This window comes from Xiphophorus maculatus, chromosome 8 (assembly GCF_002775205.1).
Source record: "Xiphophorus maculatus strain JP 163 A chromosome 8, X_maculatus-5.0-male, whole genome shotgun sequence".
In the NCBI taxonomy this organism is placed as follows: domain Eukaryota; kingdom Metazoa; phylum Chordata; class Actinopteri; order Cyprinodontiformes; family Poeciliidae; genus Xiphophorus; species Xiphophorus maculatus.
In genome coordinates, this window is record NC_036450.1 from 24994278 (window position 1) to 25009452 (window position 15175).

Consider the following 15175-nt stretch of genomic DNA (forward strand, 5'->3'; position numbering starts at 1 on the left):
TCCCTTTAATTGAGTTAATGGCAATAAAACAACGGATTTATTAAAATTGGGAATTTTAAAAATAAGAGTTATGCCCTACATAGAATTGTTTCTGGAACATATTAATCGCAATAAAAGCAAAAAAATGAATCCATGACCATGATTGCATATTTTGCATTTACCAACTGAATTTTAGCTGAGACCCTTTGTTTTAAAGCTCTTCCATGACACTTTGACTTACAATTTAGCAGAACAAATAAGACAAAATAAAAAGAACATTTGTTTGACAAACAAAAAAATCTGAAGAAGTCTGCATCACTGTTCGCATTGTTTTTTTAACCCCTCAGTCACTGATTTACTAAACTTAAAACATTTTTAGTACTTTGACTTTCTCCATGATTACTTGGCTGAGTTAAACGGAAGAATTAAAATACAGTTTCCATGGCAACATGGCACAAAGAAGTAGAACGAGGTGGACAGTGGCCCCACCTACTGGTCGTCTTCTATGCACCACAAATCTGAAACAAACGTCCAGAAAACGGCAAAAATGAAAGTTCCGTTAAATCAAGACTAAAAGCCACCCGTTTAGTCGCTTTTGAGTCATTATTTATTTTTATTTGATAAATGGAATCAACATATTGATGATTTTGATGATGGCACTCAAAGTGATGCTGCTTCTGGGTTGTCATGGCAACAAGGAACGAACGGGAAGTAAGCGCCCATTTCAAACATCGTTGAACCAAAACAAGCAGCAAGCAGACCGTTGTTTCTTCAACGCTTTCTAATTCTTCAGTTAAACATTTTTCTCTCCATTAGCGTCCATGGGTAAAACCAGTTCAAAGAGCGACGAACAGACAATCGACAAACAAATCATTTTTAAGTCAAAGCGCGGAAAAGTGTACAAGATTCCTGCCATTTACTACAACGAAAATGACAAAAGGTTGTTTGCCTTTGCAGAGAAGCGGACATCCCAGGAGGAATCTGACGCGGTGGCGCTGGTCATGAGAAAAGGGAAAGTGAACATTAACTCGGAAGTGAAGGTAATTATAAAAAATATGGGATGTTAGGCTACTGGTCGCTGTTGTTCCTGGTAGGCTTTGGTTTTACGTGCGCTCAAACAAGATTTAATCCTGAAGCCATTTATTTCCGTTACTGTGTCCTTTGTACTGCCATTTTCGTTTTGAACCAAATAAATGAGACGCAACTCAAAACCCAGCACAGTAGAAAACCGTTTGTCCTCCCATTAGCAACGCCTGAACAGAATCACATTTCATTTTTAAAGGACCCATGTTCAGTTGAAACAATAGACTTTATTTAATAAATATTTAGTTTAGATGTGAAAATAATACAGTAATAATACTGTAGGCTGTTTAGTTTTATAAACTGTAGTAAAATGTCACGCGAGCGCCTTGTTGCTCATGTTGCAATGCATTCTGGGTATGCTTAGTTCGACTGCGCTAGCTACATCCAGCCAAAATAGCGAGGAGTAACGTCATTAAAACTTTTCAAATTGAACTGAAGCCCATTGAAATGAAGGGACTGTAGAAATGACAAGATGAAGATGAGGACTAAAGAGAGGAAGAGGACAGAGTAGGCCACTGTAGGAGTTGGTGTTTTGCTGCTTCGGCTTCATATATGAAACAATGAATGTGTTTGTGGCCACAGTAAAGTAGCCCGAACCAGCTCTCTGTTTAAAGGGTTCGAACCTCTTGAGCCCGACGGGCCTGACCCAAGCGGGTCAACAAGGGGTCTGATTAAGTTGGTGTCTAGGAGAATTTGAGCTTAGCAGGTACCGGACACAGTAAGAAATCCAGCAAAACAGGAAATATTACATAAATTGTAAAAATCACCAAATTATCTTACTCTAAAATTGTGGCTGAATGAACCTTTTGAATGTAATAAATTTGCAAGACAGAGAGACTCATACCACATGAAAAGCCTCTTCCTGGGTAGATCCATCAGTTCTTTATGTAAAAACAAGTCAAATTTTCCTCTATGGCCAGATGTAGCTCCAAAAATCAAATTGGAAACAAAATCTTGAACTTGTTCCTGGCAAAAAATTGGGAAAGTTCTTGGATTAAACAAAGAGGAAAAACTCAGCATGAAGCAGCAGTCTTGACAGTAAATCCAAATTCTGAAACCTCAATCTTTGACCTCATCAGGGTTCTTCGCTCTAGTTAAGGCTCATTTTTTCTCTCAAAACCCGCTGGTCTTCATGATCTCTTCTACCGATGTGAACACGAATTCTGTCCCTGAGGCACAACCCCGAATGTTAGCGAGTGCTTCTGCTTTATACGTTTTGGGGCGATGCCTACGTGCATGAATCAATAAAATCATCCCTCCTTAATGGGAAAAATCTACTTTTTTGGCATCGGCACTGTTGTGAAAGAGTCTCCCTATAACCATCTATACTCTGTCCAAAACAACTTCTGCTTTTCTAACACCACATCTGAGTCTGTTCCTTATCTTACCGATGAATACATCGTATAAATTTGCAAAAAAAACATAATTTAAATGACAAAGACTTACTTTGTACATCACATTACTTCCCATTATTGAGGTCATTGTTCAATATTAACTCGAATGGCTCCTACATATGTGAAGCTACTATTACAACAGAACACAACTTAAGACATTAAATAAATAATGTCTTAAGTTCTAAATCATATCTAATTGATCTTTTTCAGTGGTCAAAGACTAAAGAAGTCGTGAGGAAGTGCTCCTGTGGATATCGTCCGATGAACCCCTGCGTTGTGTATGAAAACCACACACAGACACTGTTCCTTTTCTTCATCTATGTCATTGAGACAGAGTTATGGCAGATAGAGCATCACCAGAACAAGGCCCGTCTGCGCTACATCACAAAGAAGAAGAATGAGAAGAAGTGGAGTAAATTCACTGAGCTGACCGACATGCTGCCTGTGTTTAAAAACTGGTCCACATTTGCTATTGGACCGGGCCACGGCATTCAAACTGAGAGTGGCAGAATGATTGTTCCAGCTTATGCGTTCACAAAAGACAAAGAACCGATTCCACATGCATTCTGTTTTTATAGTGATGATTATGGTATCACATGGAAATGTGAGGAAATGCTGTCTGAAGCATCAATGGAATGTGAGATGACTGAGATTTTTGATGGCAAAGTAGATCGCTTGATCTATTGCAGTGCTCGCAGTTTGGGAGGCCATCGAGTCCAAGCTAAGATAGATAAGACTGGTTTCCATACACTCACAACTGTTACACCCCTTGAGGAACTAAATGCAGGTTGCCAGGGGAGTGTGATTTCCTTCCCAGCTCAGTCTGGAGATGAAGACCCCAGTCAGGAAAAGTGGCTACTTTTTTCACACCCAACAAAACAGAAGTCAGATTGGGAAAGACTTGATTTGGGAGTGTATCTGAGCACTTCCCCAGTGAGATCAAATGGAGAATTGAATCTGGTATGGAGCCAACCCTGGGTCATTAACAAGGGACCCAGTGGTTACTCTGACCTGACCTACATTGAAGATGGCTGGTTTGCATGTCTGATGGAGTGTGGAGAGAAAACTCCTACAGATAAGATAGCATGTCAGATGTTCAGCTATGACGAGATCCTGAACGGCATTCCAGACTCCCAGACTTGAAAAAACTGTATCATCATTATTCAATAGAACAATATTTTGTGTGGTGTAATTAGTGATGTTTGCCAGCAATGCAATGTAGACCTCATGTTCATTCTTTGAGCCGCTATTAAACATTCTTATGACAAATCGCATATTTCAGTATTAAAATGGCTTATTTTATTGTTCTGATGTAATATTCTAATTGTAATTGTTGTGTTCTCATTAGCTATGAGCAGAAAGCAGAAGCTAAACCATTTGTATCCTCTGCAACATCTGTTCTAAGTTAGCAGGGCTTCATAGCCACATTGCCTTTATTTGATTCTCTTCAGTTTGGTTTCCTTTAATGAATGTGAAGTATTTTTATTGAATCTGTGGAATTAAAAAATGATCTAGGTCAATTTCATTTGAAAGTGTTTTCATCATTCTCGGTCAGAATATTGTGAATGAGTGTGTTCAAGGTCAGTTTTCATTTCTTTATGCTTAACCTACATGTGCTGTATTTTTATTTTTTTTTACTTATCTTTGAATTTAAGTGTTTTTAAGCGAACCCATGTCATGTTTGGGACACAATAAAGCCTAGATATCTATCTAGAAAACATCTCTGTGTGTGTGTGTGTGTGTAATACATGCTAAGAGTGGAACTCTTTCCTAAAGGTGAAGATATATCACAGATTTCAAAAGAAAATAAATATGAGAGACCGTGGATAATATAAGAAATAGCGCCCCCTTCACTTCTGGAGTGCAATGGCCCCATTTCCAAATAATGTATGTGACTGAGTGGTCTGTCCCCGCCCCTTTCTGTTTGCTGCAGCCAGGTGTACTTGCAACCCAACACAAGTTATAACGGCCTGACCTCATGTTTAAAAAGAAGCCGAAGTATGTCACCTAATGAGGTATGTGTCTTAATAACATTACATTTTCTTTGAGAACATTACATTGACTATGTTCTCTTTCTTTATAATGTCAGCCATGAGCAGTTCAAGCCAATGCTACCTTGCTGTAAGTTAATGTTAGCTAAAGTTCTTAAACTCCATTCCTGTAACGTTTGCCCTTAATATTAAACATATATTTTGAAGGCAGGCAAATATGTTTTTTCCCTCCATTTTTAATCTAACAAATTACAAGCTAATATGTTAGTTAAAGTTTTCCTTTATGCACATTATTTAGCAACTTGGCTGATGTGACATGGTGCTTGTGTGCTTTGCTTTGGCAACTTTAGCCACATGAAGACCCATTGTAGCCTAAGGACACATGGTGGAGGGTGGGATGGACAAAGGTGGCTAATGAAGACACGCTACAAGGTGTGGAGGATGATAATGAGGACCAGCCACCAGAGAAAGAAGTCCCTGTTTGACCAAAGAGAAAAAAGCAGATGAAATATTCCTCAAGAAAATGAGGTAAGGCATTTTTGTGTTACTATTTTCTGCAGGTGAGGTGGGATGTGAGGGGACCGGTAAGTAGGGAAGGGGAGCAGGAATCAACATCCACCAGCTGAGTTAATAAATTACGTTTTAGACAACTGATTGTTGTCAAATGTAAAACTAGTGTTTAATCTATTTATTTATTAATACACTTCTTAAGTCATAAGCCGGAGTATCTGGTTGGAAATAATTTTGAATGCTCGTTAAGTGAAAAGATCCACTCATGTGCCTAAATCTATACATTAAATATGCATTCTGAATAGCAACAGGCTGTATGAATTTCTGCCAAATGTTTTGTTCAGCTGTAGTCATTATGCTACTTGTATTAAGAAATAATTGTATTGCACTTTATAACAACCAGTCAAGTTAACTAGACATTTGTCTGGCGGTCCACCATTCTGACAGTGTGCAGCGAGGGACATTTTTGGAAATGGTATTTAATTAAATGCAGAATTAAGATCACATTAGATTTTTTGTTTATTTGTTTTTGTTCCTTATTTGAAGTGACCACAGTGGATTGAGTCATCGCCCACTGTGAGAATGTCCAGAAGAGATTCACCAAGTTTGAATTCATGACAAGGCTTTCGCCATGATTGACACTGACCACAACCGTTGCAAGAGCAGCCATAGTTTCTGAGCATTTCTGGGAAACCTCAAAGAGCTGCTTCCAGGAAATGAAAACAAGAAGATCTCCCTGTTATCAGAGCGTTACAGGCAGGCCGCAACGAAGGAGATGGCTGACTGTTGAAAGAACCTATTTTCTTAAGTTACAGAATAAGTAATTCTGTTTCAGTATTTCAGAGTTACAATACACTCACCAGACGTTAAACCCTCTGTTTTAAGAACAAGTAATCCTTTGTTTTATTCCAGTGTACAAAGTGTTTGCTCTACAGCTTTGCTGGTCGTTCTAAGTAGTCCAGTGTTTTCCACTTCACCTGAGGTAAGACTTAACATTAATGACAATGTTAATATATTGACACTGTAATGACACTTAATGACATCTTTCTAGCTGTTGCTACTTGTTTCACTTTACTTGAGGTAGTATTTAACATTAGTGACTATTAATATAGCATTTGACACTGTAATGACACTTAGTGACATTTTCATAACTGTTACTTGTTTCACTGTAAGAGGAATTATTAATGACTCTGTTATTAAATCATTGGACGGTGTAATAAAGCTTAATAAAATCTTTATTGTTGGGCCTACTTGTTCCACTTTATTTCAGATAGGGGGAAATATTAATTACTGTTTTGTTAAAGCTTTTGACTTTTGTTTGAAATACATACAAAAAAATCAGTATTTCTGTATCATTGTTCATATGTGTTTTTTTTAACCCCTCAGTCACTGATTTACTAAACTTAAAACATTTTTAGTACTTTGACTTTCTCCATGATTACTTGGCTGAGTTAAACGGAAGAATTAAAATACAGTTTCCATGGCAACATGGCACAAAGAAGTAGAAGGAGGTGGACAGTGGCCCCACCTACTGGTCGTCTTCTATGCACCACAAATCTGAAACAAACGTCCAGAAAACGGCAGAAATGAAAGTTCCGTTAAATCAAGACTAAAAGCCACCCGTTTAGTCGCTTTTGAGTCATTATTTATTTTTATTTGATAAATGGAATCAACATATTGATGATTTTGATGATGGCACTCAAAGTGATGCTGCTTCTGGGTTGTCATGGCAACAAGGAACGAACGGGAAGTAAGCGCCCATTTCAAACATCGTTGAACCAAAACAAGCAGCAAGCAGACCGTTGTTTCTTCAACGCTTTCTAATTCTTCAGTTAAACATTTTTCTCTCCATTAGGGACCATGGGTAAAACATGTTCAAAGAGCGACAGGCAGACAAAAGGAAAACAAATCATTTTTAAGTCAAAGGACGGAGAAGTGTTCAGGATTCCTGCCATTTACTACAACGAAAATGAAAAAACGTTATTTGCCTTTGCAGAGAAGCGGACATCCAGTAACGATTCTGACGCGGCGGCGCTGGTCATGAGTACAGGAAAGGTGAACAGTACGTCGGAAGTGCAGGTAATTATGAAAGGCTACTGGCTGCTGTTGTTCCTGATAGGCGTTGGTTTTACGCTCAATGCTCTCAGTCAAGATTCGCTTCATGATCTGCGATAAATAACTCAAAACCCAGCACAGTAGAAAACCGTTTGTCCTCCCATTAGCAACGCCTGAACAGAATCACATTTCATTTTTAAAGGACCCATGTTCAGTTGAAACAATAGACTTTATTTAATAAATATTTATTTTAGATGTGAAAATAATACAGTAATAATACTGTAGGTTGTTTAGTTTTATAAACTGTAATAAAATGTCACGCGAGCGCCTTGTTGCTCGTGCCGCAATGCATTCTGGGTATGCTTAGTCCGACTGCGCTAGCTACATCCAGCCAAAATAGCGAGGAGTAACGTCATTAAAACTTTTCAAATTGAACTGAAGCCCATTGAAATGAAGGGACTGTAGAAATGACAAGATGAAGATGAGGACTAAAGAGAGGAAGAGGACAGAGTAGGCCACTGTAGGAGTTGGTGTTTTGCTGCTTCGGCTTCATATATGAAACAATGAATGTGTTTGTGGCCACAGTAAAGTAGCCCGAACCAGCTCTCTGTTTAAAGGGTTCGAACCTCTTGAGACCGACAGGCCTGACCCAAGCGGGTCAACAAGGGGTCTGATTAAGTTGGTGTCTAGGAGAATTTGTCAGCCTGTAACTGGATACAAACGTCAAACAAACACCATTTCAGCTCAAGACTGATCAGGCTGAGTAGCCCGTAGCAACCAATAGCCACGCCCGTTAACGGCGAAAGAGTAGAGCCGCCTACACTCTTTGTCCAAACCAACTTCCGCTTTTCTCATGCCACCTCTGAGTCACCTTCTGTTCCTTATAAATACATCTTATACAAACAAAACATCATTTAAATGACAAAGACTTACTTTGTACATCACATTACTTCCCATTATTCCAATTATATAACTAATGCAACTTAAATCAACATTCTATCATTATAACCCCGTCCCTCTTCCCACATTCTCAGTACACAAAATGGGAGTGGAGCTTAACACATGAAAAAAAAAACACGAATGGCTCCTACATATGTGAAGCTACTATTACAACAGAACACAACCTAAGACATTAAATAAATAATGTCTTAAGTTCTAAATCATATCTAATTGATCTTTTTCAGTGGTCAAGGCCTACAGAAGTAGTCAGGAAGTGCTCCTCTGGATATCGTCCGATGAACCCCTGCGTTGTGTATGAAAACCACACACAGACACTGTTCCTTTTCTTCATCTATGTCATTGAGACAGAGTTATGGCAGATAGAGCATCACCAGAACAAGGCCCGTCTGTGCTACATCACAAAGAAGAAGAATGAGGAGAAGTGGAGTGAATTCACTGAGGTGACCGACCTGGTGCCTGTGTTTAATAACTGGTCCACGTTTGCTATTGGACCGGGCCACGGCATTCAAACTAAGACCGGCAGAATGATTGTTCCAGCTTATGCTTACACAAAAGACAAAGAACCCAGCCCACATGCATTCTGTTTTTATAGTGATGATTATGGTAGCACATGGAAATGTGAGGAAATGCTGTCTGAAACATCACTGGAATGTCAGATGACTGAGATTTTGGATAGCAGCAGCAAAGACAGCTTGATCTACTGCAATGCTCGCACTTTTGGAGGCCATCGAGTCCAAGCTAAGATAGATAAGACTGGTTTCCATACACTCACAACTGTTACACCCCTTAAGGAACTAAATGCAGGTTGCCATGGGAGTGTGATTTCCTTCCCAGCTCAGTCTGGAGATGCAAACACCAGTCAGGAAAAGTGGCTACTTTTTTCACACCCAACAAAACAGAAGTCAGATTGGGAAAGACTTGATTTGGGAGTGTATCTGAGCACTTCCCCAGTGAGATCAGTTGGAGAATTTAATCTGGTATGGAGCCAACCCTGGGTCATTAACAAGGGACCCAGTGGTTACTCTGACCTGGCCTACATTGAAGATGGCTGGTTTGCATGTCTGATGGAGTGTGGAGAGAAAACTGCTACTGAAGAGATAGCATGTCAGGTGTTCAGCTATGACGAGATCCTGAAGGGCATTCCAGACTCCCAGACTTGAAAAAATTGTATCATCATTATTCAATAAAAGTATATGTTGTGTGGCGTATTAAGTGATGTTTGCTAACTGTGCAATGTAGACCTCAGGTTGAATCTTTGAGCAGCTATTAAACATTCTTTTGACGAATCGCATATTTCTGTATTAAAATGGCTTATTTTATTGTTCTGATGTAATATTCTAATTGTAATTGTTGTGTTCTCATTAGCTATGAGCAGAAAGCAGAAGCTAAACCATTTGTATCCTCTGCAACATCTGTTCTAAGTTAGCAGGGCTTCATAGCCACATTGCCTTTATTTGATTCTCTTCAGTTTGGTTTCCTGTAATGAATGTGAAGTATTTTTATTGAATCTGTGGAATTAAAAAATGATCTAGTTCAATATAATCTGAAAGTGTTTTCATCACTCTCCGTAAGAATATTGTGAATGAGTGTGTTCAAGGTCAGTTTTCATTTCTTTATGGTCAAACTGCAGGATGCAAACACTGGTTTTGAGTCAGCTTGATAAGCCCTGTAGTTCACTGTACTGTAATCGTATGTGTTCTTGTATTTGTACATGTCTGCTGACTGTGAATTTATCAGTTACTTCTAAACATTTCTCATTTTTGACGTTGAAAAAAAAAATATCTACAACCGCAGAGTCACTTGAGTATTTCTGTAGACGACAGAATGTGTGCTGGAAGTCTAAAGTGTAGATAGTGAAAAGGAATGGTGAGAGTACAGTGCCCTGTGGTGCTCCAGTGTTGCTGACCACCAGGTCAGACACACTGTGGTCGGTTTGTGAGGTAGTCATAGATCCAGGCGATTGTTGAGGCCTCCACTTGTGTCTTCTGGAGTTTCTGACAAAGATAATTAGGCTGAATTGTGTTAAATGCACTGGAGAAATCAAAGAACATGATCCTCACAGTGCGGCATGCTTTGTCCAGACAGTGGGTTTCTTGAACAAGGTTCATGATGGCGTCTTCAACTCCATCTCCATGGCGATAAGTAATCTTCAGGGCGTTTTGACATGAGCTCGTCTGCTAATACATATTAGCCAGCAGGAGTCTCTCCAGAACCTTCATGATGTGGGATGTCAGGACAACAAGTATGTAGTCATTGATGACTGATGGGTGAGTTTTCTTTGGTACCGGAACCAGACAGGAGGATTTCTACAACAATAGAACCTTGTCTTTGGTTACGTCAAGGTCGAGGAAATGTTGCAGAATCCCACAGAGCTGCTCTATTCATGTTATTGTTAAGTGCCTTGAGTTATAAGCTATAAATCATTCAGAGTTACAGTACATGGCCACCTGTAGAGTCTGGTCCAAACCACAATAACACTCTTGACTTAAGGAAACAAAAGGGGGAAAAAAGTAGAAGTAAGCCAAGTTCTTGTCAGTACATCTTCCATGGTCCACAACCTTTTCATCAAGCATGACTGACATGACTGATGGGTGAGTTCTTTTTATTACATTTTCAAATCAATTCTGATTTTTTAAAAATGGTTTTCAAAAAAAAAGATTAATAATAGAGAATTTATGGCAACGCTTGAAAGTTGAAGTTTGAAGGTACTCTCCATCAGGTGTCACTAGGTGGGTCATGATGTGTCAAAATCAGCTGTTGTTCCGTCACATATCCCCCAGAGACCCTCTGACAAAGACCAGCCTGTTGTGGAAACATGTCAGGTAGTCTACGCCACAGACAAAGACCATGTGTCTGATGAGAAAAGAACCTGAAGACACAATAAACTTCATTGGAATATTGGGTAGAGACCCTTCAAACTTCTGCTGGGAGCTCTGGAATGAGAGGGACACAAATCTTCCTCTATAAAGAACTTTGTGCTGTCAGGACAGTAAAGATGAAAGTTATTAAAAAAAATAAGGGTTACAAGGCCACCAGTAGAGTCCCAGGAAGTTACAGGTAAGACAAGTTTCTATATGATATGTATAAACAGGTGCATGATGACATCAACTCCATCTCCATGGTGATAAGCAAACTGCAGGGGGTTTTGACATGAGTTTTTCTGCTTATTCAAGTGGTCCAGCAGGAGTTTCTGCAGAACCTTCATGATGTGGGTTGTCAGGACAACAAGTCTGTATTCATCGATGACTGATGGGTGAGTTTTCTATCGGAACCAGGCAGGAGGACTTCTATAAATCTTCCTCTGTACAGAGCTTTGTGCTGTCAGGAAGGGTAAAATAAAAGTTATAACCTCCTCTGACTGATGCAGTATTTGTCAGTAAATAGTTGCTGTACAGTAAGAAGCTGTTTAGGAGTGTAGAAAAGATCTGGCAGCCCGATTAGAGTGAAAAATCAAATTCTTGACTCAAGGAAGCAGGAAGAGAAAGCACATTTTTGAAGAAGCTCCAGGAAGTTAGATTAAAGCCAAGTTCTTGTCAGGACATCTCACCAGGTCCACATTCTGTCCATCAAGTGTTCAACTCTCTGTTTGCTCAATCTCATCAACCTGCTTGCGCATCTCAAGCAGGTTTTAGCAGTTTGCCTTCTTCTTGCATCAGGTGTTCAGCTTGTATAATCTAAAATGTCCTCATTCTACAGTCTCAACTAAAATGAAGAGTTCTTTCTTTCCATGCTATAAAAACCAAAACTATATCAGACTGGACAGATATTGGTCTACTCTACTTTCCTCCATTGTTGGATTCTACAGATCTGTTCAATAAATCTGAATATTTCTGAAAACTCTGTTTATCTCAGGGACTTTATCACTAAGTGCAATTAATCTATAAAATCTACAAATAATATGTATTTAGTGCAGTTATTTAGTGATTGTTAGTCTAGAGTGGCATTAGTTTCATTCATTATTTTTGCTTTATTAGATATTTAAGGCAAACAGTTTTTGGCTTCTTCATTCTCACATATAAAACTGATGATCATGTTTTGTTAACAATGCTTGGCTCTTCATTTTTTCAGCTTCTCTCCTTCCTTTGATTATTTGTTGGTATAAATGAGAAAATTAGAGTCAAGCATTTTCTTTTCATTGCAGTAAACTAAATTCACAGCAAACTTTGCTCTAACACTGACGTTAAACTTCCACACAGCGGTTAATAAAGCATGCTAGTTTTAGCGGTGGGATCATGATTGGGACGAACCTGACCCAGTTAGTGAAGAATTGCTGAGAATGAAAGCTAAAACACTGAGCTTTCCATTCGAGCTTTACAGTATAGATATACGAATGATAGAAGAAGAAAAAAAGCTACACCTGTAGGACCAGTTAGCCATATTGTCAGGTTGTTGGCTCAAATTTCAACTTCCTCAATATTTGTGCCTTTTGCTATTATTTGTTTTGGCAGGATCTGAACTTATCTGATTTCTTCGTTTCCTTCTTGCCTTAGCTCCTCCCTCCAATCTTTCAAATATAAATATTGCCCAAAAATGAGCAGCAAGCAAACTGTTGCTTCTTCAACGCAGATTGTTTTGGCTTTTGATTGTTTTGGTTGTATAACCATTTTTCTCTCCAACAGCATCCATGGGCAGCAATGAAAAAACCGTCTTTCAGTCACGGGAGGGAGAAATATTCAGGATTCCAGCTCTTTACTACAACAACAATGAGAAAAAGCTCTTTGCCTTTGCAGAGAAGCGGACAACCGCAGATGATGCTTCCTCAGTGGCTCTGGTCATGAGTGAAGGAACAGTGGACATTGACACAGCCACTAAGAAGAAGACGGTGAAGGTAATTATGTGAAACAGCTACTCAATTTCAACACAATATTAGCTAAGACATATTAGATAAATATATAACATTGTGTATGTATTGTTTCAATTTAGATCTTATGAATTATATCTAATGTGCTTTTTTTCAGTGGTCTCTGCCTGAGGAAGTAGTGAAGAAGTGCTCCTGCGGATATCGTCCCATGAACCCGTGTGCAGTGTATGAAAAACACACACAGACACTGTTCCTTTTCTTCATCTATGTCATAGGAACAGAAGGCTTTCAGATAGACAACCACTGGAACAAGGCCCGTCTGTGGTACGTCACAAAGAAGAGTGACAACAAGTGGAGTGAAGTCACTGAGGTGACCGACGTGCTGCCTGAGATTAAAAACTGGTCCACGTTTGCTATTGGACCGGGCCACGGCATTCAAACTGAGAGTGGCAGAATGATTGTTCCAGCTTATGCTTACACAGGCCCAGAAGATAAAAAAGCTACTCCTCATGCATTCTGCTTTTATAGTGATGATTACGGTAAAACATGGCATTGCAGTAAAATGCTGTCTGAAGCATCAATAGAATGTCAGATGGCTGAGATTTATGATAGCAAGGGACACAGCTTGATCTACTGCAATGCTCGCAGTCAGGGAGAATATCGAGTTCAAGCTGAGATTGATGACAGTGATTTCCATGCAATAACGCCTGTTACACCCCTTGTGGAAACAGGTGGAGGCTGTGAGGGGAGTGTGATTTCCTTCCCAGCTCAGTCTGGAGAACCAAACACCAAGTGGCTACTTTATTCTCATCCAACAAATCCAAAGGAAAGACGTGATTTGGGAGTTTATCTGAACGACTCCCCACTAAATTCAAATAAAAACTGTAGTGGAGCTTGAAGCAAACCCTGGGTCATTAACAAGGGACTCAGTGGTTACTCTGATCTGGCCTACATTGACGATGGCTGGTTTGCATGTCTGATGGAGTGTGGAGAGAAAACTTATACAGATGAGATAGCATGTCAGGTGTTCAGCTATGACGAGGTCTTGAAGAACATCACAGGGTAAATGTGACTTAATAAAAAGTCTCATTCAGTATAAAAATAGTTTGTCGGGCGTGCCGTGGTGGCGTAGCGGTTAGCACGACCCGTATTTGGAGGCCTTGAGTCCTCAACGCGGCCGTCGCGGGTTCGACTCCCGGACCCGACGATATTTGCCGCATGTCTTCCCCCCTCTCCTTCCCTGTTTCCTGTCAGCCTACTGTCATATAAGGGACACTAGAGCCCACAAAAGGGTAAAAAATAAATAAAATAGTTTGTAGCGTATTTAGCGATGTTTGCTTACAATATATTTCCTAGTGTGGGCCTTAATTACATATATAGTCAGGGGGTTTGTCACGTTAAAAGTACCTTTTGAAAACAACCTTTAGGTTTCTTATCACAAATACTTTTGATGAATTCCATATTTCTGTGATTTTTTTTGTTTGTTTTGATCTGATGTAATGTAATCTTAAATTGGTGTTTTCATTAACTGCAAGAAGGAAATCAACAAGACTAACAGAAAAATGATTAAAAAAAACTAAAAACCTTATTTGTTTCCTCTACAATGATGAATTCAATCAAGTCTGCATAGTTACTTTGTCTTTAATTGGTTCCATTGAGTTTTGTTTCCTTATATACGTGGGTTATATTTTATTCATTTTTCTGTGAATTCTTTGAATTTATATGTGTTTTTAAACAAATCACAGTCAACTGTGAATTTCTGTCATCTTTGGGTCATACAATAAAGTCTAACTATCTATCTTGAAAACATCAGTGTGTGTGTGTGTAATCTATATAATGTTTCATTTAATTAATTAAGTTACTGAAATAAATGGATTTCTCAATTATACTCCAGTATTTCTTTTTTATTTTATCTGGTTGCTCAATGAGTCTGGTTGATTATCTCAAACAATAAGCAGATATACATGAACTGCAAACGCTCGCATCAGTCAACAAACTTCATAATCTTGATATATTCATCAGACATATTCTGAAGACACGTGTTACCAGGTGGGACATGATGTGTCAAGATCAGCTCCCTCACATACCACCTAGTGTCACCTATGACAAAGACCAGCCTGCTGGGGAAACATGTCAGGTGGTCGACGCCTTGAGAGACAGAGGCCATGTGTCTGATAAGAAAAGAACCTGAAGACACGATGAACTTTATTAGAATATTGGGAGCTCTGGAATGAGACGGACACAAATCTTCCCTAGAGAACTTTGTGCTGTCAGGAGGGTAAGAATGAAAGTTATAAACTCCTCTGATGGAATCAGGATTTGTGAGTGAAAAGCTGCTGAGCAGAAAGAACAGAAAAAACACGTTTTTTGGTTCTGTTCCAAGAAGTTAAATTAAAGACAAG

At 39.2% G+C, this 15175-nt stretch overlaps 2 protein-coding genes and 1 pseudogene across 2 annotated transcripts; all 3 read left to right on the forward strand.

Moving 5' to 3' along the window:
• The first annotated feature begins 793 nt into the window (after nucleotides 1–793).
• Nucleotides 794–4005, forward strand: LOC102226439 (sialidase-4-like). The gene is made up of 2 exons (XM_023338746.1): nucleotides 794–1019; nucleotides 2667–4005. The coding sequence occupies exons 1-2, from the start codon at nucleotides 801–803 to the stop codon at nucleotides 3597–3599; spliced, it is 1152 nt and encodes a 383-aa protein (XP_023194514.1). The 5' UTR covers nucleotides 794–800; the 3' UTR covers nucleotides 3600–4005.
• A 2812-nt stretch (nucleotides 4006–6817) lies between these two features.
• On the forward strand, nucleotides 6818–9480 carry LOC102226186 (sialidase-4-like). Its single transcript, XM_005813071.2, has 2 exons — nucleotides 6818–7036; nucleotides 8197–9480. The coding sequence occupies exons 1-2, from the start codon at nucleotides 6818–6820 to the stop codon at nucleotides 9130–9132; spliced, it is 1155 nt and encodes a 384-aa protein (XP_005813128.1). The 3' UTR covers nucleotides 9133–9480.
• Nucleotides 9481–12596: 3116 nt separating this feature from the next.
• LOC106700094 lies at nucleotides 12597–13839 on the forward strand (annotated as a pseudogene).
• The last annotated feature ends 1336 nt before the right edge of the window (nucleotides 13840–15175 follow it).

What these genes read in the sequence shown, in the direction of transcription:
- LOC102226439 (XM_023338746.1), top strand. Translation starts at nt 801, where the DNA reads ATGGGTAAAACCAGTTCAAAGAGCGACGAACAGACAATCGACAAACAA. An exon ending in ACATTAACTCGGAAGTGAAG is followed by an intron (nt 1,020 to 2,666) that starts GTAATTATAAAA and finishes GATCTTTTTCAG; the next exon opens with TGGTCAAAGACTAAAGAAGT.
- LOC102226186 (XM_005813071.2), top strand. Translation starts at nt 6,818, where the DNA reads ATGGGTAAAACATGTTCAAAGAGCGACAGGCAGACAAAAGGAAAACAA. An exon ending in ACAGTACGTCGGAAGTGCAG is followed by an intron (nt 7,037 to 8,196) that starts GTAATTATGAAA and finishes GATCTTTTTCAG; the next exon opens with TGGTCAAGGCCTACAGAAGT.